This window comes from Polyodon spathula, chromosome 3 (assembly GCF_017654505.1).
Source record: "Polyodon spathula isolate WHYD16114869_AA chromosome 3, ASM1765450v1, whole genome shotgun sequence".
Taxonomy (NCBI): Eukaryota; Metazoa; Chordata; class Actinopteri; order Acipenseriformes; family Polyodontidae; genus Polyodon; species Polyodon spathula.
The window spans coordinates 34,163,443-34,187,416 of NC_054536.1; the positions used below are offsets into that span (position 1 = coordinate 34,163,443).

The window sequence follows — 23,974 nt, forward strand, 5'->3', positions numbered from 1 at the left end:
ACACAAGTAAATTCCAGGTCAGTAAGTTTGATTTTGCTTGAGTACAGCAAACGATGTCTCTTTCATGGCCAGCAAAGCATAAACACAGGAAACAAGAAGAAGAAGAATGCAAACGGCAAAGGCGAGCATAAGAAATATTTTTACAAGTCAGTACTGAAAGCCCCGAACCATCAAATACCTTATCCCTAACTCTGGAGAACGAGCATTTTCTTTAACAAAGCGTGTCAAAAAACACCTCCGATCAACAGTAAAGCAAGGAAAGCTCACTGCTTTTGCCCTATTGGCGATTGAGAAAGAAGTAAGCCATGTTAAACTACATTTGGCTTAAGGTTGCCAACCGTCCATCAAGGCCAGTCAGTAAAAAAAGTCAAATTTTAGCACTAAAATGTAAATAAATAAATAGTCAGTTATTTGGAATTGAAATAAATAGGGTATATATGTGTTCTTCAACCAAGTAAGTAAACAAGCATAGCGAGCTCAAGAGACATCATCCAACTTGCAATGCTTTTTTGTTATTGGAAATATGCTAGATAGCCTAGATGGAATTTATGCACTAACAAGTGATTGACTGACTTGATGGATCTTAGACGTGATCTGGCAGCTAATGAAAACTGGCAGAAAATTTCGCTCTTACACGGAGAGCTGCGTTTCCTACACTTGCCAAGGTTGCCATTAATATGTTCACTTTACCACACAGTACTGCAGAATTAGAGCAAGTTTTTTTTTTTTTTTTCTTAGGCGAACCTTGTAAAAACAGACATAAGAAGTCAATTGTCTGCAGACAATTGATTTAAAAACAGCACTAGCTTCAGACCAACGATCCAAATGTGGCCATGTATGACCATAAGAAGTAAATAAGACCTAAAGATTTTTTTTTTTTTTAATGTATTTTTATTTGTTGTTTCGATTTGTTTTTTTAAATTGTCAGTAAAAAAAGTGTCAGTAATTTTTTTTTTTTTTTTAAAAAGGCCACTGTAAATCTGTATGTTAGTGAAAAACAAAAAGACAAGGTTAGCAATCCTGATTTTACTCTTGTCCATATTTGAACTGTTGTTTTTTATTCAGTAAATTGTGAAAGGTGGTTATCACGTTCACGTAGGCTTCAGGTTTTTCTTAATTTATTTAGCACACGGCCTTCAATTGAACTGTTTCTGGCAGATTCGGTCAGTCATTCAGTTCAGAGCAGTGCGTGAGATTAATAACCATAATTGACAGTTTCTGTCAAAACCATGTATAATAGCTTAAAAATGAAAATTATACATTTTGAAAATTGTGTAATGACGCTAGTTAGTTTCAGAAATAACGAACCTATGGCTATAACGAATATGGCCCCCAAATAATAAAATAAAAAGATAATATAAACACACACTGTCAACATCCTACACACTGGATGCTACCTCCAAAGTGAAGTCAACTCTATTGTTTTTATAAAAAGCGTTTTATGTTGCAACAAAGCTGGAAACTATTGATCGCTTGAAAAAATTAGTAATGCAGGCATATCTCTCGTGAATATGGGTTGTCAAAAAGCACTGTTTTTTTGGCTTGTTCAGCAACCAACCTTCAAAATAAAATCGATTAAAGAATAAAAAAAATGATCTGATGAACTTTTCATATCGGGTTGTTTTGTAATAAAAGATCAGTTTGGGATTCTTGCGTGTTGGATTAAGGTTTGCTGCACTTTGAAACGATTCATGTCAGATTTGATTTTGAATAAAAGTTCAGCTTCAATTCAGGATCTTTGCTTTTTGTACTGCGTTTTAATTCTTTAACGAATAGGATAAAGCAAAGGCAGAATACTGCGTACATGAGGCGAACAGGTACAAGCAATTCTACTTTAATTCGCAATCTCATCTCATTAACTTATTCCAACAGTTTATCCTTCATTGTTTGTCCTTTCACTATAACGAACCCCTCGACATAATGAACAAAAGACTGGGACCCTAACAGGTTCATTATAGCGAGGGTGTACTGTAGTATTATGAGCAGCACTCCAGATAAGCTGTGTACTGGATGTTTTTTTATTGAAAAAATATTAATTAGGTTGGATATTTAAATTGCATAGCAATTTTGCAGTACAGCTTTGCTGCACAGCTTGAGTTCGCATGATGTCAAGCTTTTTTGTACTTCGTTGGTTCCTGTCGTCGCAGTGGTCAATGATGAAGGTTTGATTGCCACAACGTGTTTGTTTATGATTCTGCAATTATTATTATTTTTCTTTAATTACACAAGTTATTCTATAAGGTCTGTTGGCTTCTTTCTACTTTTTTTTTATCTCCACCCTGTTTTTGTGAATTTCTGCAGGAACGCCCAGAATTACATATTAATTTAAAGCTAAAGCGCAAATAAGAACTCCAGCTGCAAAGCATTTGTTAAAATGATGCTAACAGCGTTGCGTTTGTTTAGTACATTTCACGCTACACTTCCTTCTGGTTTGCAATGATTGGAGAGTTAACTGGGTCTAAATTGGAGAGTAAATTACTCAATGATCCCAAACATTATCCGGAGTGCTCATTATGTATATTATTATTATTTTTCTCACAGAGTATGAAATCCCAGTCTACAGGGATATAGTGGAGGCAGTTGTAATCTGCAGCAAAGTAATTTTTCCAAATTTGTATCAGTGTTGTGTCTAAGAACCAGTATGCATCAAGGAAGCCAGTGCCAGCTGATGGCCTACAGTTAGCCTACAAAATCAGTCCACCCTACCTGAAACCTGAATTACAGGGAGAGGCACTCGTTTCCAAAATATTGCAGCAGTTTCTACATCCAATCCCTTTATTTATGTGTAAAATGACTAGAAAAACAATCTTAGAGTATTCTTGGTATAATATTAATCAAAGCACAACATAAATAATAATGTGCAAAAAAACAGGCTTATTGGTGTCATAAACAGCTGTGCGTCCTATTCACTATAGGTATGTCCCTCCTCTTTTGGCTCCCATTTCATATGAAAAAAGCACATTGGCCAATGAAACCTAACAGGAGTGATGTTCATTAATATTCTTTGAGTCAAGTCAGAGCTAGTCTCCATGGCAACCGTATCTAGTGAAGGATGTGCAGTGTCCTGAGGGAGAGGGGGATAATGAATGCTCAGCAGTGGTGTGTGTCCCTGACGTAAGTCTCTCCGGCTGCCCGATAGGCTGGTTCTCCTTCGACGCCCACCTGGACCCCTTTGGGTGGAAGCTGGACTTGCCAGAGCTTTAGTTCTAGAAGTCTGCCACTTTTTTTTTTGCTGCTGCTCCAGTCTCTCCAATACAATGTGCAGCTCAGTTTCCATTCCTGGCAGACTCCCTAATAAGTCTTACAAAAGAAGAGTGCCGTGGCTGCGTTTCACTTGACCTCAGCATGGTTGAAAAATCTGGATTTTTCTGAAGGACATTGACTATGCAGAAATTTATTGAGGCAGACTACTACGAGCTAGACTGGTATTATGAGGAATGCACGGATGGTAATGGTGTTTTTTCTTCCTGGCTTCATTTTGTTTCTGTGGTGTCTCTGGAATGATGCTGATGCAGTATGAGTGTCATTTCTTCAGTACAGCTACATATTGCATCAGAAGCGTGGCAGAGTACTGAGCTTACTGCAGGGTAAACGCAGCACAGATACTTTATGTATGAAAATTGTTATATGCTATTTCTTGAGGGTATGCATTTAAGATAGTAATTCTGGTTTGCATTTTTAACGCATAGGAATGTATATTTCTAGACATGAACTTGTACATGTCTGTTTGATTCTACTGCATTACAGTACCTATGGTGCCATTTTTCCATTTAAACACAAAGCCATTTTTTAATGTGAATAAGTAGATATGGAATTGAAGAATGTAATGTGTTTTCAGTGATGAAAAGTGCAGAACAAAGTAAACGTCTCTTTTGCCTTAATGGAGTCTGACTATTTTGTAGCCATTTTCTCTATTGAAATTACTATGAATACAATGGAAAACAATGTCGGAGTTTTGCTGGATAATAGAGAAGTACAGAAATGTATTTATTTGTTAGATATTTCCCCAGAGAGCCTTTATAAATAACGTATCTAAGGTTTGTTTAGGAAATCTCGTGGCATTTCTTGCTAAACTTAATGAATATGTTTTATTTGTAAAACATTTTCAATCAAATATAGATGGAAGTGAATTCAGGGACCTTGCACAGTAAAGTATAGTACTGTGCATGACAGGTTTTACTGTCAACATGTCTTAAAATGTTTGAAATGAGGGAAGACTGCTAATAGCTGCTAAGCTTGTGAAACTGGAGAAGTTTGATATGTGAACTGATGAACTATAGGTCTGGTTTGAGACAGTGACGGGATAATCTGTTGCGCTTTCTTAGGTTGGAAATGACTATAGCGACACCGATTCTCATGTTAAATCACATTTTTAGGGAGCTTTTTAAACCGGGAATAAACAGCAATGGTGCCAAAAAGCATGAAAGTCAGTGAACGATGGAAAACAGTGCCCCCAAGAGCCACAGTGGAAGTTGCAAGTTTTTGAATAGCTGATATACAGGAAGTGATGTTAGAGGTTGGTTGACAGAAATTGTGGCTCTCAATCACAGATATTTGGTGTCGAGTCTGGGGATGTTTTGAAATTCTGTTGCCCTTGGACTGAACCTTGAATGTATGTATAGAAGGTTTGGAAATAAAAACAATTATCTATTTCAGGTTTTACACAACATGACTGAATTAGACACATCCAGTGTCTGTTACAGAGGTCACAAGCTGCTAAGAAACATGATTCCAGATGCAGAATGCTACCCGTGCATGGGGTTGAGTAAAGAACCAAATCTACGTATAAAGTTAGATACCTGTTATGACCTATCCCTTTTCAAGTCAGATGTGCTAACTCATTTTCAATGCAGCTGATACTGTGTTTATAAGGTTTATTGCATTGAAATGTTTTACCAAAGCAGCATCTCCTCACACCTATAAGTCTCAAAGTGCTGGGGACTTCTTATCTTGACGTTGCCTGACATGCTGTGGGCTCTGCTGCAACACTACTGCAGTTGATGAGAATATTGATTGATGAGGCAATGGGAAGTCATTATTTTTTTTTTCTCCAGTTTGTAGCTGAGCTACAGTTTAAGACACACAAGAGAAGGGCAGTCTCAGTGTAGGGTGTAGGACTCCATGGGTCACGCTAACTCTCGAACAACCTGAGAGGCCATTTTTATTTAACATTATGAGAGGTGGTAAACATTAAAAGATGATATCGTTTAAAGATGGTGGGCTGCTCACATGGCCCTAAAATGAGAAAAAATGACAGAAGTTAGCCAACACAGAATTCAATACGCATGGAAAAAATAAGTGACAAACAGCAAGCTGTAATCTGCTAATATACCGTGAGGTTGTACTATTAAAGGTTAACCAACTTTCAAAGTAAACATCACTTGTTGGCAAAATTCCTGTGTTATAAATGCTAAATGTTTTTACCTAGATATGCTATCGCAAAGAACAACAGAGCTGTTCACCAAGTATGTTTTTAAAGGCAATTTAATATGTACTGTAAGTACACATGCACATACACACCTTTCTTTGCTTGTCTGATCCTTAAGATTGTCAGGCTTTAATCCGTACAAGCACAAAGCCACGAAAAACATGGCAGGTCTTGGAATGTATCGTACAGGATTTATTTGCATATCTAGTGACACAGAACAGCTCACATGAAACTACAGCAATGGTAGGGTATGGAGAACATACAACACATTGTACATAAGCTTTGGTAGGATCTACAATCTCTGAACTAATCTTTGTTGAATAAACTAACATTGCTGAAGAGCTTGATCATGGTGGATATGTGACGGATTACTGTATTTAAATAGTGAGGGGCAGAATCTGTAATAAACAAAGCAACACCACCATATAGCATGCCTAAAAATAAATCGCATGATAGACAGATGATTTATTAGTGTTCCGACCGCAGTGTCGCAAAATCTTCAGGCTGAAATTTCAGCACAACTGAGGGTGTTGTCACTCTTCTCTGACCAATCAAACTTCAGTATTTCAACCCTTTCTTTACATAGACACTGTAGCTGAGTAAGAAAACCAGGTTACCTGCTGAGTAGCCCCTCCCCTTCTGCAGGTGGACCTGTGCTGAGGTTTCCAGGCTCACAGTGAAGTTGCCATGGTGCATTTCAGGCACATACCATTTCAGCAAACAAATATAAAAGCAGAGTGTGTGAACAGTGAAGCAGACATAGCTGTGAAAGTTGTGCAGTTGTTAAAGTAATGCATGAGTAACCGCATGTGTTGAGATAGTAATTTTAAGCTGTAAAGATATTTTTTAAAAATTCAAGAAAGGTGGGTGGACCCCCCTCCACTTTAGGTAAACATGGTTCAGCACCACTGTTTACATACCTTAGCAAGCAGTGTTCTGGTGCCTTTATCGTGAGTAATGTTGCCCTTTATGAATGAAGGGAGCCAGTTGTGACAGGGGCATTTCAATGCCGGGGAGACTCGGGGATGGCAATCTGTTTTAGGGTATGCTGCCCAACCCACACCCAGGATTAAACTCTGACAATGTCATTGTTTCCTAATGAGCCTTTAGAAGAAAGCTTTGAGTACAACTGTCCACCAGAGTCAGAATGTAATGACAGCAATGATTTGGAAGATGCTATTGATGAAGAAGACCAGGACTCCTTGGAGGAAGGTACAGAGTGTATATATATATATATATATATATAATATATAATTTTATTTTTTTAAGGTGAAAAAAAGGTACATAACGGTATATTTTCCACAGGTATATCAGCTACACCCAATTACACTGTAGTCACCATTTACTAATATTTACTGTATATCCCATAATTCTGTGACAGTGAGGATCTATATAGTACATTAACAACATGTATTTAACAAAGTTGTCTTCCCGATAACTTTACATGTATTAAGCAATGTAACTGAAGTGTAGTTATAGTGTAGTTAATGTGTATGTGTGTGTCTATATATATATATATAGACACACACACACTGTCAGTGCTCCCTTGCTAAAATGCAGGTCTCATGGGACACACAATATGAGCGTTGTAACCGAAGAGTGTTATGAAAAATAACTCCCTCTCTATAACGCACATATAGTGAAGCAAAAATGTAACTTTCTGCGAAAATTAACCATGCATAAAGCACCATGTAATCAACGCTATATTTTTTACAAAAAAAAAAAAAAAAAAAAAACGTTCCCTCTCGTGGATCATTTTAATTAGCAGTTTTTAAAATATAAATAGCCTGGCTAAACGATGATCGGAGTTCAGTTTGAGGCGACAGACAAGCAAACCAGGTGCGAGAAGGAGAGCGGGTTGGTAGAAGGGAGAAGAGGGAATGGGCTCGCCCCAGGTTCGGCTGCTGGAGTGGGGCTGAAGCGTCTCCTCCCCATAGAGAAAGCCACAGCTGCTCTCACAGCAAAAAAGTAAATACATCAGGAAAGATAACAACGTAATAGGCCTAATATTTAATTAGTTATAAAATGAATGCTGAATAAGATGTCTGTGTTATAAAGTACCAGCGCAGCTTTTCTTCAGTTCAGAAACCATCAAAAGGGAGAGACAGAAACAGAAGTTAGACTGAGAAGTTATTTTGTAGTTTGAACAGTTTAGAGACTGTTGATTTTATGATTGAGTTTTTAAATGTGTGACTTCTTAAAAACTGGGATTTGAGGTAGTCTAAACACTCATGTTGCTTGTTTGTAAGGTGGGTGTGGAAAGGGGAACAATACACACTGGGACCTGATATGATCAACAAACGAATGTTACAAAGGTATTCTCACGTAAATTATTTTACCATCATAATGCAGGGCTGGGGTGCTGGAACTAGGAATGCTGGGGTTGCGGCAGCACCCCCTGGATTGAAGTGCTGTGCACCTGCTTCCATCGTATACAGAAGTTGTAGTTTTCTTCAGTTGCTTTCAACACCCCCACTATAAAAATTGTTCCAGCACCACTGATGCAGGGAGTTTTATCCATTAGTAATTTTTTGCAGTTGAGTTTAAACATGTCTGTTTTGCCTTCTAAGCAATTGCTTAAAGTTTCAAGGCCACTATTGGCCTACTGTTGCAGGTAGTATAGGAAGTGTGTATTTTTGACACAACCTGCGTAAGTGTGTATCAGTTGTACAGTGAGCCTAATAATTAAACAGTGGAAAGTGAGGAGTAGCTAGAAATATTTCCATTGTTTTAAATTGCATTTTAAAATAAAAATACATATATTTACAAAGTCTGTACATATATCATTTAAATGTGTTTTAAGACTGGATCTCCTATGTTTTTACCTTTTTTAACTAAAAAAAAAACAACCACCACACTCTACACACGCATGAGTCAACGATAAAAGCTTCATTATGTCTGATAACCAGTTGATTGTAAGAGAAGCGATTTTGCGACAATATATCTGTAGCCTTTCAAAGTAAAATGTTTCAATTTAAATGTGAAGAAATATGTGTAGACATTTTAAGCTTGTTATATACACTAATGGGCATTCTGATAATTAAAAATCACAAATAAGTAAGCCAACTACCTCCATTGAGAAGGTGCACTGGAATTTTGACGTATTATCTTGTGTATAGATGTAATTCCGGGGATAGAACATACGGTACGACAGAGTTCTAAAGTTACAAAACTGCTTTGTTAAATAATAGGTATGCATGTTTTAGTAGTGATTCGTTTGTTTTTGTGATTTATAATAAGTTTTTTATATGTATTTTATTATAACAGAAATCATTTTGTACAGCTTTGCTTAGCTGTCCTCTTGCCTAAACTGCATGACATCTTATAACAGTAAAAGGCACCCTACAGGTGTCGTATTACCTTATAGTGTATAAAAAAATATGAAATGGTTAAAGAAATATATTATGTATACGACTGCAGTATATATGTTGGGTTTTGTCACTTCATAATCCCAAAAGCTGATATTTGCATGCAATCTTCTTATTGTGGAATACTGATTCTCTTTATTGAAATGCATTCCTAAAGAATAACAATTTCTGTCTGTCAAAGTTGTGCACAGCAGGTGTGCCTGGAGTACAGTATGCAAATTTCCTGTTCAAACAATGTAGTTTGAAAGCACAGCTGTGTTTTGCCAAGGTTGAAAAGTGAGGTGAGCATTGTGCCACTCGGCGTTCTTGTGCTGCCCTTTGTGTTACAGGGTGCTAGGCACGCCATTATCTTGTTAACTGGTGTACAGTTACCTTGTATTTATAATCTGTACGATTGATTTAGAGCTCTTGGCTGTGCTCCCAGAGCAATGTCTGGATAATGGACAGAAGATCAGTGACGGTGAACTGAGCACTTTTTTGAGATTGTATTTGCAATACTGTAGATCATTTATAGACCAGGATACTTAGTGAAAGTACATTATCTAAGGAGGGTTGTTGTTTTGTACAATCTCTTTTCACTGAAAGGTAAACAGTTATCTGTATTTCCTAAGAGTGTACAGTGAACCCTCTGAAATGTGTTGTCCTCCATACATTTCATTCAATACAGTAAATATTTAATACTTAAGTAGTATATTAAAGGAAACTTGGTTATACAGGAAACTCAAGATGCGTGACTAGGTGAATGGGGGTTGTGAGCAGTCAGATCTGTTTGATAATTGACCAACAAACTCCAGTAACAAGGATGCATTGCAATCCCGAACATGAATGAAAGTGCTCAGGTTTGCCTGCTTTAAATAGCACAAGGCTGCCAGAACCTTGGTAGCCAGCAAAACACAAATGAATGTCTAAAAACTAAAACACATGGGCAGGGCTGTACATTTAGATTTTTAACTACTGGCCCCTTGGGCCACTGAGCTAGTGTTTTTACTGGCCCAGATGCAATTTTATCTGGCCCGATATATTTATATATTTTTTCATGATGGTTTTTATTTTCAGTATGTTTCTAACTGTGTATGGTAACCAAAGAGAGCCCACGCCTCAAAAGAAAGTGGCTAAACAAAGCCTTTCAATATATGTTACTTCAGCCACTTAACGTGTATATAGCAAGTGTTCCTTGTTTTTGAGTTATTTACAGGTTATTGAATAAACAAAGTAACTTGACATCGATTCATCTGACGTCAGTACTTGATGGCTAGTTGTAATTAGTAATGTTAAACTATTGTAATGTTGGAATGTATTTTCTATTTTGGCGAGGTTACAATATTTACACTAACATTGTTATAAATATTATTTGTTAGAATTAAGCACCTGTAGAATATTTAGGCTGCTATATGATAGGTGTTATTCTATTCTGAATACACTACAGCAAAAATTATTATTTGGTGGTTTGCGCAATATTAATTTTATAATATATTTAATTCAATAAAGAAAGGAAATAAACTTGTGCCTAAGGAAATAAGGTACAGAGGGAAGAAATCTCGTCTTGGAATCTTGTGTTTGAACACTTTGTGAACCCGGCTAAACTGTACCGGCTTACACTGTTATGCTGTCTAATCGTTCAGGTAATCGAATACACAAAAAGGTTGCACCCTGTGTATTCAAATAGGAAACTATTCGAAATTCCCATCACTATAATAATAAACACTATTAAAACAATATTCATAATACAAAATAATACCTATCATAGATAGAGCGTTGTCGCTTGTGTAGCCTTTCCCAAGTCAGCGCCAATCTTGCTGAGTGATACCAGCGAGTCCTGGAAAGATTCTGAACAGTATTTTAGACCTGAACGCATCTATGGCAAGCCAAATTGTCATTTAGAGATATCTCAAATTCATTTGTAGATATCTCTAAATCATTTCCAGATATCTCTAAATATTTGAAGACATCTTCAAATATTTAAAAAATATCTCTAAATCATGTTAAGGTATCTAAAATACATTTAGAGATATCTCAAACTGATTTACATATATCTTTAAATGGAGCTTTAAATGAGATATCTAAAATGCATTTTTAGATATCTTTAAATCGTTTTAAGATACCCCTAAATGTTTTAGAGGTATCTTTAAATACTTTTCAGATATCTCTAAATCATTTAGAGATATCTCTAAATAACATCCTGTTCATTTGAAGATATCTTCAAATAACTTCCTGTTCATTTAGAGATATCTCTAAATAACGTCCTATTCATTTAGAGATATCTCTAAATAACTTGATGATATCTTCAAATGAACAGGAAGCCATTTCAAGATATCTCAAAATGACTTCCTGTGAAAATGCTCTATGTTTTCAAGGGACTTCCAGTCCATTTAAAGATATCTTCAAATGAACAGGAAGTTATTTAGATATATCTAAAAATTATTTAGAGATGTCTCTAAATGAACAGGAAGTTATTTGAAGATATCTTCAAATGATTTAGTGGTATCTTTAAATATGTGGATTTGGCTAGCATGGTACGCCAAACTGTCATTTAGAGATATCTTAAAATTAGGGTTTTAAAGATATCTGTAAATCATTTGAAGATATCTTCAAATAACTTCCTGTTTATTTAGAGCTAACTCTAAAACATTTTAAGATATCTTCAAATAACTTCATGTTCATTTAGAGATATCTCTAAATAATTTCCTGTTCATTTAGAGATATCGGGCCATGGTTAATGTCGAACCCTGATGGGACCAGGTGGTGATCTGATTAATTGACAATCCGTACTATTGAGTTATGCCAGTCTTTATAAGGGAAGGCTTTATAAATGTCTTTAAAATTAAGCTGAATATACAAAAGATCATATTAAGTGAGTCCTGTGTGTTTTAGGTTTGTGTTTGCATACAGAACTGCCTGTGTGTGTATGTGTGTCTGTGTCTGTGTCTGTGTGTCTGTCCAATGAAAACAAATAGTAGAGGAGCTCTTAGTAATGTGAGGAATGAAAACAGACATGCAAGTACAAGGGGGCTTATATTGAACACCACTTCAGCAGCACACTGACTGCCAGTACCTGACAACATCACTGTCCAGTATGCTCTGTACAAGAGAGCATTTCTGCATTGTCATGTGGACGAGATGTGCAGTACCTGGTTGCTTAGTGATGGAAGTGGTGTAGTTAGTATTCATGTTTGTTTGTGTGCATTTAATAAAGCACTCTTAGTACTACATAGTATGTTAATATTTGTCTTTGTATTACTGTACTGTATTGAGAGAATATGGTTGACATTTTAAATTGGGAAGAAAAATAGGTTAAAAAATGTAACATTCTAAATACATACATACATGCATGCATGCCTACATACATGCATACCTACATACATAGAAACAGCGTTTGGTTATCATGTTGTCAGTATTTTGTCATAAGAACCATTTGAAGCAAGGCAGTAAATGGCACAAGGAAGCAAACCCAGATTTAGAATAGTAAGTCAATTTAAACAGTTTCCATTGTTGATTGTTTAGCTACAATTTTGGTGTGCTGCATGCTACCTGCATTGATAAGGAATGGACCTCTTTTTTATAACTAGGATGGGTGATGTATATTTTACCATGGGTGTTCCGTGTAGAGCTAACGTTATCAGTTTTACTCATTTACAGATTTACCCATTTGTTTCTTTAGTGTTAGTTGCTGGAGGAATCACATCCATTATTGTTAGTATTATATTCATATCAGAATCTCCATTTGCTATCATATATCCTGAGTGCTACATTACCAGCTAGAAGATTAGAGTATGTAACTTTTGCCCACACATTGCCCAGTTTCAGTCTAGGTTTGAGTAAATCTTTGTTTCATTTTCTTGAGTTGCTTTTGGTGAGATAGCATAAACGTGCCTCCTAAGTAGTGCAACGGGTCTTTTATTTAATTATATTTTGTCATGCCCCACGGTATGTTGAAATTCATACAGGTGTAAATATTAGTTTCACATTTTTACTTCAGTTTACATTATTTCCACTGTCAGCCACTGACCAGCTTGCTTGTGCTTCATTTTTAACTACTAATGAAGAACTTTATTAACCTACTGAATTTTCTGAGGTAGGTCAAGGCAGCCACCAAGTGCTACGAGGCTGAGCGCGAATCAGATTCAAACTAACAGCAGACAATGAAGCAATTCAGCAGTGGTAGACAAAGATCTAATAACCCCACTCGGGTTATGCCTGGGAACCACCATTGGCTCTGTTTAGATCCTCAATTTGTGACTGCACTGATTCAGCTGAAGTACATGAACAAGCACTGCATTACACTTGCAAATTAGGTTGTGTGACCTTTAAAATGAATTGTGCACAATGCTTAAACCTAATGAAAGCTTCTGTTTAAAATCATTATCCTGTTATCAGTCCTTTTTCTAGATTTGACTACATGTTGGTTTCTTCATTAGGCCCGAAATGTTGTAAACATTCATCTCCTGTTGAGCAGCCATGTTCAGTAAGCATGTGACTGGTAGACTGCTGGCAATGGAATCAGGTCTCTCTCTATATATGTATAAACCAGGGTATCACAAAAGGGAAGAACTAAATCTATTTAATATTTCTCACACAGATAATGCATTGATGCTAGCTGTGTATAAGCTTTCTCGCGTTTAGCTATAAAATGGAAAGAATTTGTGAAGGACATATAACTCAGACAGTAATTGAGGCCAAAATATACAAGAGAATTTATTTCAGTGGTTGAGTTAATACACAGGAGAATGTTACATTAAGGAAGTAGGGCAGCTCATGACCAATTAACCTTGTTTCAGTGTGTACGTCAATTATGATACTGAACAAGTCTGAAGATAGGAACAGTACTGAGAAGTAGTTTATTTGCTTTTGCGCTAACGAAAGTCAAGGTCAGCTACCATGTGGTAGAGCTGTACGGTTTGAATAAAATAGTCTGGACAAAGATTGTCAAAGCTAACAAAGTATTTGTTGTGGTTACAGAAAAATGTCTTGACACAAAAATGAAGGATGTTTCCTCAGGTGTCAGCTGGTGTTAAGCTGAGCTGCAAAGTGGCTTCAGTAGATGTTGCACAAAGTCACAGCAACACACAGAATATACAGTGTGTGTGTGTTTGTGTGTGTGTGTATATATATATATATATATATATATATATATATATATATATATATATATATATATATATATATATATATATATATATATATATATATGCCAGCTTTACAACCACATCTCAAGCCTGCGTGGAGAAAATCATGTAACCGTTAGACCCAAAACCATAAAAAAGCCCTTCTGCTGTGGCAGGTCTTATCAAAAAGAAGCACATACTCTGCTTCCCTTACCCATGTCTCCTCTCTCCTGTCTCCTATCAAATTGGCCAAGAATGCATTGCCTGTCTTTCCATTCTATACTTTACTATCTGAGTGTCATATGATTCAAACACATCCATTCACTCCCCCTTTTACACACACAACCCAATACTATGACCTGTGATGCATTCCAAGGCATGTGCCGAATTCATGCTGATTAGAACTAGCTGTATAAGCCTTGTCTGAGAGTGTAATAAACTTAAAGCTTACAGCCTTCATCTAGAGGGCACTATGGAAAATGATTGTTCGCAAAAAAAACACTTTCAAACCTATTTACCTTGAACTTGTGATAATTAATTGGGTATCCTTCCGCTGAGAAGTTTTATGAAAACATTCTAAAGGATCGCATACATAATTTAAAGAAAAAAAAACAAAAACGTTATTGAACGGTGCCAGATATCTGAATGGAGCAGTATTACTGAATTGTCAGTGTCTTGGTTTGTTGTTGTTTTTTTTTTTTAGGGCACAGGATTTGTTGCTTTTGTCGGTGCAAAGTATTGATTGGCTGGTTTTGGTGGATAATAAAATACATTTGGAGCAACTGTGTCTCTGGTTAGTATATGCTGTCGAAGATATGCACTGAGCTTTCATTAAGGCAAGTCAAAATCAAAAAGCCGCTACAGTACTTGCGCGGTTGGATTTAAAATTTCATTCACAGGTGATGCGGTGACGTTCCAGCGGGCATCTACTGTCTATTAAAACCCGCTACAGCTGGAAGCTGATTGGCTGATGATACTAAATCGTTTTCTAATCACTGGTTTCTATAGGCGGCCATTTTCAAATTCCAGATAGCATAACAATTCTGTTATATTATTTTAACCAGGTAATAAATTACATTGCGTTTACCATCAAAGTGCATATTGTATGTTTCATATTGTATCTTTACGTTGATCTTCATATCCCAGTAGACTTTCAACACAGATAACAACACAGCACAGTTTTGATGCACAGAATAGATACAATCCTGCCATCCATTATTTTCAATTAAATAAAACGCTGTTGGCATAGCAGACTGCCTAACCATCTTAATACTTACTGGCGGGTGGTTGTTTCTGAGACTCCCAGTGAAAGATATGCAGTGATAAGTTATTGCACACGATGTGACCATGTGGCACTGCCATCAAGAAGATGTCTGTTAATGGCAATTCCATGAGCTGAAACAGGCGGTGGTCCCTGTCAGTTTGCAATGAGGTGACTCATCGTTGATTTGATCATTGAGTGTTGTATGAGTGTCCCGAATACAAGTTCTTTACAGGATAGGGCACTAACCTGCTGCAGCAACATCTGGTCTGGATTCGTCGTGCAGATTGATATGGGTGATAGTGCTGGGCATTGTGATCATTATTGAGATGTAATGGGAATAGCATCTAGCTGTGATTCTGCATTGTCCTAGTGAGTGTTTAATTTCCTTCTCAGTGGAAATGAAAACCTACTGTATGTAACTGTTGTTTCAGAGTGCAGCCGTATTTATTTTGTGTGTAATGTACAGCATATTTCATTTTTATTTCTAAGAGTGAAGTATTAAATCTGAGTTCTTTCTTTATAGTTCTATGTGCTGAAAGAGTGGGCCAGATGACTAAAACATACAATGACATAGATGCTGTTACACGTCTGCTTGAAGAGGTGAGTCTCATGATTTTATACATGATCACTCCTGTGTCGCTGTGCATGTCCTTGTGAAAAGGGTTATTCCTCACTGTGGAACAGTGTTAGACCTAAGCTTTATTGGATCGCAACTTTGGATACCTTTACCTCAGTCACAGAAAGGACTGTTTTATGTCTGTCCCAAATAACTTTATGGACACAATGTTTTATGTTTATTGTTAGAAATCACGCATAAGTAATCAGCTAGTTGCATCAAAATTCCAGTACAGATAATAGGTAGCTGTACATATTAAATATGGGGCAATTCTAAAGTTAAGTTTAATAACAGTTCTGGGTTTTCCTTACGCTGCACATTATACATGGTACTATGATAAAGTTTACATAGCAAATAAAATCACATCTTTATTGACTCATGCCACACCAGCACAATGGTTGTTTTATGAAAAAGTCCATCGTGGAGTTCTAGTAATGTGGCCTCTATTAATTGTTAGGAGAAATTTAAAAACAAATGGTTGTCATGACGAAATCTAAACCTGCCTTGGTGCCTCACTGGGACATAAAGCTGCTATGAGAATATACCACAATAACACAGGCTTTGTGGTGAATTGGGTTTCCAGTTTGTATCTGCCCTGTAGTGGGTTTTGGACTTAGGGATATTACATCCAAGTTTGAGGGAACAGTTGCAAATAAATGTATAGGATCACCAAGGGCTGGCATTAAATGACTGTGAAGAAGCCTGTGGCTTTTACAGCAATCACTTTTACAAGGTCACAGCAGCACATTATCAGTTTTAATAATGTCCTGCAAGCCTACTCTTTCTTTAATCTTCTTAATGACTATGGTACAGTACCTCCACACATATTATTAAAAAAAAAAAAAAAAAAAAAAAGAATAATTGCTTTCTCAAATGTAACCTGCAAGTGTATCTGACATACGGTTTTGTTTGCATGAGTAGATTACACTTCCAATATTCATGATACTGTTTGTATTCATGCATGATTTGTATTGGTCTAATTTATCATTTATATTAGGTAGTATGCTAATCAAAATTGTGTCAAATTTAAAACATATATGAGTTTATTTAATATTTGAATTGAAACAAGATTGGATGACATTTTATTTTTTATTTTTTTTAACAAAAAAAAACAAAAACATTTTAAGAAACTCAACCTTTATTGCATTCTATCCCCAAGGGACAATACTGCATATCAGTATAGAGAGCAGTATTTTACAGTATTGGTATATTTATGTTAATATCCCCAGGCAGAATATTGATTGAAAAAATAGGCTCATGTTCTCCTAGTTACCACGGAAACCTGCCAGTTTCTTCTGTGCTGGTCACAGTTTGGACTGGTAGGTTTGTAGTTCAACAATGCAAAAGCCGCGGATGTCTATTTAAACCAAACCTTTGCTGTTGATGAGCTTTGTCACCCCTGTCAGCTTGTAATCACAATGCAATTTGTGTCCTCCACAGAAAGAGCGGGATTTAGAATTAGCCGCACGCATTGGTCAGTCACTGCTGAAGAAAAACAAAACACTCACAGAGAGAAATTATTTCCTCGAGGAGCAGGTGGAACACATTCGGGAGGAGGTGAGTACTGGAGTACTACAGTCACTCAGAAAAAGTACCAGACGCTCAATTTGACAGATTTTAAAGTAAACAAGCTGAGAAATTACCCTTATATTGATTTAGATTTTTTTTTTTTTTTTTTTTGTAGTTTTAATGACAGTTCTGAAGATGAGGCCCCGTGTAAAATGATTATTTTTGTATATAGCTTTTTATCCCTGTTGAAGTGTATCAGTAATTTTGCTTAAATGTGTGATATTTGAAAAGCAATGTGAAAAACACCCCCTCACACACTGTAGAAAATAGCCAACAGCAGTGCAAAAGCACACTTTTTTTTTGCTTAGAATTTATTAAAGCAAAATCTTAAAAAAAACTAAAAAAACTGAGAAATGTCAACAGGAAATAAACAATATATATATTTTATATTAAAGTATAGAATTTAGTATAGAGTTAGTTAATGGGTTAAAAAAGTGAATTTACACAGTGTTCACAACTAGATTATTGGGGGTAAGGTTAGTGACACACACACACACACACTGAAATTGCTTATTGTTTTTAATTGGTGCTATTTCTATTGGACAGTTAATGTAGGAATGGGTACAGTTAAGCTATCAATTTGTTGATCTATTTATATTATATCTGTGTAACACAATCATTTTGTAGTTTTCCCATGGTTATACAATGCCTTCCCATAGTTTACCATGTCTTTAAATATGCTTTGTCATACCTGTCTGTGCTTAGCTATGCTTTATCATGCTTTCACTGTGCTTTGTTACACTTTACTATGCTACCCCCTATATATATATATATATATATATATATATATATATATATATATATATATATATATATATATAGATTTAGTCCTGCACTGGATAAAAGAAGGACAAAATGAGGCACTATACTCTATCAAACTAAACCATTCTTTATTTAGTGTAACAGAGGTGGGCGTTTTGTAATGTTTATTACACAATAGTTATATTTTCTAAAACATTATTGGTAACTCTGGAACAAGCACTGTATTTGCTTTTGTAATGTGCATCGGTAATGGGGTTACTGTTTGTCCAGGTTTCTCAGCTGCGCCATGACCTGTCAATGAAAGATGAGCTGCTTCAGTTTTATACAAGTGTTGCAGAAGAAAGTGAAGCTGATTCAGCCTGCTCAACTCCGTAAGTCTTGCCTCTACACATTAACACACATTCTCTCTTTAAGCAGATGCTTTGTATCAATGTCTCTGTCCTAAAGAGCTGCATTGTTAAATTTCACTATGAATGAGCACAGATCAGGTAATAAGCTAATCAATCATGTGGATAAAAAACTGTCCTAGAAATACATTCCTTTGACTAAAAGGCAGGTTGCAGTAAAGGTGTAGATATTTTTAGCCATATGTCGCACCCTTCACACCTAAAATTAACTTTTCATATTAGTCTGTTTCCTAAAAACTTGAATTAAACTCTTACATTAAGTAGTACTTAGTCATGAATATCTCAGGCATGTATAATGCTAAATCATTTGTTCTTAATGTTGTATTAATATGTGCAGGATAAGGCGGAATGAGTCTTCGTCAGTCCAAAATGACTTTCCCCATGATTCTCTGCAGAGGAAACTGAAGGACCTTGAAGAAGAGAATGTTGCCCTTAGATCAGAGGTATGGTGAGAGCGTACAATCTACAATAACAGTGTCTACGTCTCCAAAATGGGCATTTTTAACATGTGGGACATGGGTTACAGAGCTCTCCTTTGCATGACTTGGCACCTACAGCCCCATGGAATCCCTTTCTCCATCATACTGTATGTTTATGTATGATCAACAATAATGGAGCATATACCTTCCCAAGATTGGGTATACTTGAGCTGGAGTGACCCGTTACCAAGCGTAAATATTGCTAATTTTTAAAAGTAGCAGGTGGTGGGGGAGAAAAGTTTCTATAACTATTTTGCCTGCTGTTGCATTGTTCCAAAAACAAATACCTGTACTGTGCTGTTCTCTTGCAATAGGCTTGTCATTTGAAGACTGAAACGATCACTTACGAAGAGAAGGAGCAACAGCTTGTGAACGACTGTGTGAAGGAGCTAAGTACGTCATTCGACATTTCTTCAAGATGCTCATCACGGTTCCAGCACTAGGTGGACTGGGTAGTAGAGAGTTTTAGAAATAATAAAGCATGAATTGTCTACCCTAGATCCAGGGATTGAATCCAGTCTGAGACAATGATTGAAATCCTTACAAAGTCTTTTGTTCAGAATAGCAACTGCTGGTTCCTGCTTCAATTGTTCAGCTTCAGGGAAGCAATATATAAATAAAACTGTGGTAGTACAGTTAAGGAAAAGACCCCTAACAGAAGCCACTGATAATAATGATTATAAGCAATTGGTTCTTTTTTTTTTTTTGTATAAAACATTTTTTCTTTTACCAAAGGAGATGCACATGTTCAGATCTCTTCCATTGCTGAAGAGCTAGCCAAGAAAACTGAAGATGCTGCCCGGCAACAGGAGGAGATCACCCACCTCCTCTCCCAGATAGTCGATCTACAGAAGAAGTCTAAATCAGTAAGAAAGTAGTGATTGACTTGAGCCATTCTGGTCACTCCACAGCTCTGTTACAACCACAAATGATAAAGCATTATGTTTAAAAACACACTGGGACTATGATTTTCTGTTTTCACGAAATACAGCTCATAAAAAGCACCTGTCTTCCCCGGTGTTTATTAATCTAGAGTAAATGTAATATAATTATATGGCAATTTTTGGCAATTAGATTACTTCTTCCCTAGCCCTTAGGTGATGGTGTTAACTGCACAATTTCCACCTCCTCCAAACCTAGAGGTTACACCACACCGAGACTTGCTAAACAGGTAGTGCCAGACCATCATTGTGATTTTCTTTATGGAATATCATTAAATAGGGAAATAAGGTTGTTTTACCTCTTTGCAGTACGCAGTAGAAAATGAAGAACTTTCCCAACATCTGGGGGCTGCTAAAGATGCCCAGCGACAGCTCACGTCTGAGGTGAGTGTTGTTTTAGTATCTGTATAGGCACAATATGTTTGTACCTGCTAGCTATTGAAAGCTGTACCTTGCTTGGGAACCACTTGATTTTGATGAATGCATGTCCGTTGTTATGAGACACTTGATTGGCTGAGCAATTGTGTATCTGCATCCTTGGTAAGGGATATGCCAGTGCATGTTACTGACACACCCTATTTTGTTTTCTATTGTTCCTTAGTTACGAGAGCTGGAAGACAAGTATGCAGAGTGCATGGAGATGCTTCATGAGGCGCAGGAAGAGCTGAAGAACCTGCGCAACAAGACTATGCCCAACAGCACTCCCCGGCGCTACCATTCGCTTGGGCTCTTCCCGATGGTAGGTTTCTTTCAACCCTAGCCCCAGTGACAGCATTCTCACCTTGACACACATGGACTGTTACTGCTAAAAAAGATGGAGAAATCTTACAAAGTATTTATATATTCTGTTTTTTAGGACTCGCTGGCAGCTGAGATTGAAGGCACCATGCGAAAGGAACTTCAGCTGGACGATCCCATTGCTGAAGAGCAGAAGTATGTGGTGCTGCTCTTTTTAGCCACCACTTGATTTAGATACAGTGAATTCTCATTAAAACAAACTCAGATTATACAAATTTCCTGATGCTAAATTTAGCAGTTCTTTGTTGTAACTTACTTCTTATAACACAAATTCCCTTATCACAATCTTTTTGAAATAGCTGTAAATTCAATAAAGAATGACAGTATGCAGTTTTAGACTCCTGATAATACAAATTACTGGTAATATTCATTATTTAGCTGGTCCCATCATATTCATATAAATGATAATTGACTATGTGTGGGGCCTGAGGTGTAAGGAAAGGCTGTTAGGTTGTTAAAGGTATTTTAAAATGAGAGTGTGTGAACAGATAAACAGGTGTTTTACAAAGGGTTAAGGTAGCTTTTGTCAAAGAATGCTCAATGGGAATGAACCACTTATATTTTCAGGATTCACCACAAGCGAGTGTTTGAGACAGTGAAGAACATCAACCAGACCGTGAAGCAGAGATCACTGGCTCCCTCTCCCATGAACATCCCCGGGTCTAACCAGTCCTCCTCTCTGAACTCGGCACTCTCCAGCTGCATGAGCACACCACACTCCAGCTTCTATGGAGGAGACATCAGCAACATTGTTATAGACAACCGGACGAACAGCATCATCCTGGAGACAGAGTCGCCTGATGGCAGGTTTGTCCAATCACAATTTGAACACAGCCTTCAAAGGTTAATTTGAGGATTCTGAAGGGGTGTCTTTTCACTTCTGGGAGTTATGTGAAGGGACTTGTGTGTGATTTGGAGATGTGCTAATTGTCTCCTGTCTGTCCTGTTTTTTGTAGTGAAGACATGAACAAGAAGCCAGGGACCCCGGGGACACCAGGCTCCCATGACTTGGAGACTGCTCTGAGAAGACTGTCCCTACGGCGTGAGAACTACCTGAGTGAGCGGCGCTTCTTCGTGGAGGACCGTGAGAGGAAGCTACGTGACCTGGCTGAGAAGGGCGAGCTGTACAGTGGCTCCCTCACCCCCACCGACAGCATCATGTCACTCAGCACCTACCACTCAGGCCTGTCAGGACTCTCCTTCGTCAGCCGCTCCTACTTGCCTGAGAAGCTGCAGATCGTCAAGCCTCTCGAAGGTGACCGTAGGAGGCCCCGGCCCCTCTCTCTCCTCCTCTTTGACTTTATCTGGTCTCTCATGCACTACAAGAAATCCGGCAGTCTCTCCACTCAGTATTCCTTCTATTTCAGGGATAGCCAGCCCCGCTGCTGGTTTGAAAGCCCCTGAAAAGCACCCACTCTTACCATACCCAAAGCCTAAACTGGTGCTGGTATCGCAGGATACTACTTCCAGTGCCTAGTTCAGAGTTTAACTATGAACGTGATTACTCACATTTGAGCTTAATCAAGAATAATTTTGTCTTGGTAAGATCATAGTACTGGAAGTCTGAAATGGCATAAATTGCTGTGCAGTGGGAGTGTTGGTCTAGAGGAGAGGTTTTGCTAAAATAATTCATACCCCTAGGCATACCAAAGCATAGGATACATGTATTGTAGAGTTTCAATTGAAAACAACATGGTTTTATAAGTAGAACAAATAATATGCATAGAAAATATATATATATATATATTTTAAAACACAAAGTATCATATATATATATATATATATATATATATATATATATATATATATATATATATATATATATATATATATATATATATATATATTATATAAAACGGTTCATCCCAAAAGGACAAAGTAGACTGCTACTAAATAGTGGCACGTGCTGGAGAGTAGTGGATCTGCATTAGACATAACACTTATGTTGAACTGGAAAAACACATATTTTTCACCTGTCTGTAACACCATAACAATGTGGTTATAATTACTATTACTGAGCATTGCCAGTTAGATGTTACAGTTATTTGAACTAAAGGTATTGTTATATGCAATTCTCATAGCCTTCCGTTTTAGTGGCTACAGTAGTGCACTTTAATTTGACCCTTTGATGCGATTGGCATTGTTTTAAAAGATCAGTGTGAGGGTTTTGGTTCAGATTAAGCAACCAGTGTGTTCTTGTACTGCAAGCATGACAGATACTCTAGGTGCTCTAAAGGTTAAGTAACCCTTTGGATGTATTAATGATCTGTTTATTTGCAGTTCATTTTTCTTCTTCACTTCATGCTATCTTTTACATTCTTTGTGTTGTATCACATTTATCCAGAAATGTATCTAATCATATATTTGCTCAGCTTTTTTCTTTACTCTTTGGAATGCCTTTCTAATACTGTCTCTTGTTTTGTGTGTGTGTGTGTGTGTGTGTGTGTGTGTGTGTGTGTGTGTGTGTGTGTGTGTGTGTGTGTGTGTGTGTGTGTGTGTGTGTGTTTGTGTGTTATTTACTTTGTTTACATCTTCAATAAAGACTACTCTTTCTTAACCATTTCCCTTTTGCTTTCTTTCTGTCCTCCTCCTTTTGGTTATTTCTTTTAATTTTGAACTTCCCTCTATATAGCACCTAATCCTTTGAGTACACGCTGTAGCACTTGTGTTCAAAGGTGTTTAGCGAGAGGGGTTTTAAGCCTGGTATTTATAGATTTTAAGACAGTAATTACATTTTTTATATCATCTTTATCTTTTATACTTAAATTCTTAGTTGAAAAAATGATCACGTGGGTGTGCAGCGGTTATCTTGGCCCCATGTAAATGTGATTTGGTTTAGAGATTTTTCCATTTAGTATCTATTGCAAAGGGGTGATGAAATTGTTATTGCACGCACGTAGTGCTCATGGTAAAAACCTTATTTAGAAATGTTGCTTTTACTGGACCGATTGTTGAAAACGGATATTAGTAAGCCTGGAAAATATTGATATAAGCAATAAATAGCTGACCAGTTATACAGATGTTCAACATGTAGTACAATAAAATATCGGTTTCCATAACAGGATTGTCATTGCTTAAGACATGGGCCTGCTTTAAACCAGCGGTCGACCTGAAATGAATTCTGGTGGTCTCCTGCCAGGTGAGATTGGAAGCTGGTCTGCATTACAAATGGCTAGTTTTACAGCCCCCATTGATAGTGATCTTGTCATCTGTAACTCCAAAAGGTTTCAAAATCTGAAT

At 37.0% G+C, this 23,974-nt stretch overlaps 1 protein-coding gene across 10 annotated transcripts in view; it reads left to right on the forward strand.

Annotated features, from left to right (window-relative positions):
* Window positions 1-23,974, forward strand: part of LOC121313014 (trafficking kinesin-binding protein 1-like) — a 73,673-nt gene that overhangs the window by 32,630 nt on the left and 17,069 nt on the right. For 6 of the 10 annotated variants that reach the window (XM_041245111.1, XM_041245104.1, XM_041245105.1 and 3 more), the window contains exons 3-13: window positions 15,686-15,762; window positions 17,219-17,335; window positions 18,380-18,480; window positions 18,854-18,959; window positions 19,310-19,388; window positions 19,731-19,861; window positions 20,246-20,320; window positions 20,538-20,675; window positions 20,793-20,869; window positions 21,302-21,541; window positions 21,691-21,989. In XM_041245111.1, coding sequence (XP_041101045.1) covers window positions 15,712-15,762; window positions 17,219-17,335; window positions 18,380-18,480; window positions 18,854-18,959; window positions 19,310-19,388; window positions 19,731-19,861; window positions 20,246-20,320; window positions 20,538-20,675; window positions 20,793-20,869; window positions 21,302-21,541; window positions 21,691-21,989 — 1,414 coding nt within the window. In that variant the 5' untranslated portion in view covers window positions 15,686-15,711. Of the gene's footprint in view, window positions 1-3,232; window positions 3,449-6,365; window positions 6,641-15,685; window positions 15,763-17,218; window positions 17,336-18,379; window positions 18,481-18,853; window positions 18,960-19,309; window positions 19,389-19,730; window positions 19,862-20,245; window positions 20,321-20,537; window positions 20,676-20,792; window positions 20,870-21,301; window positions 21,542-21,690; window positions 21,990-23,974 lie in introns of those variants that run through there. The other 4 variants (XM_041245108.1, XM_041245114.1, XM_041245110.1 and 1 more) reach the window with 3 other exon arrangements.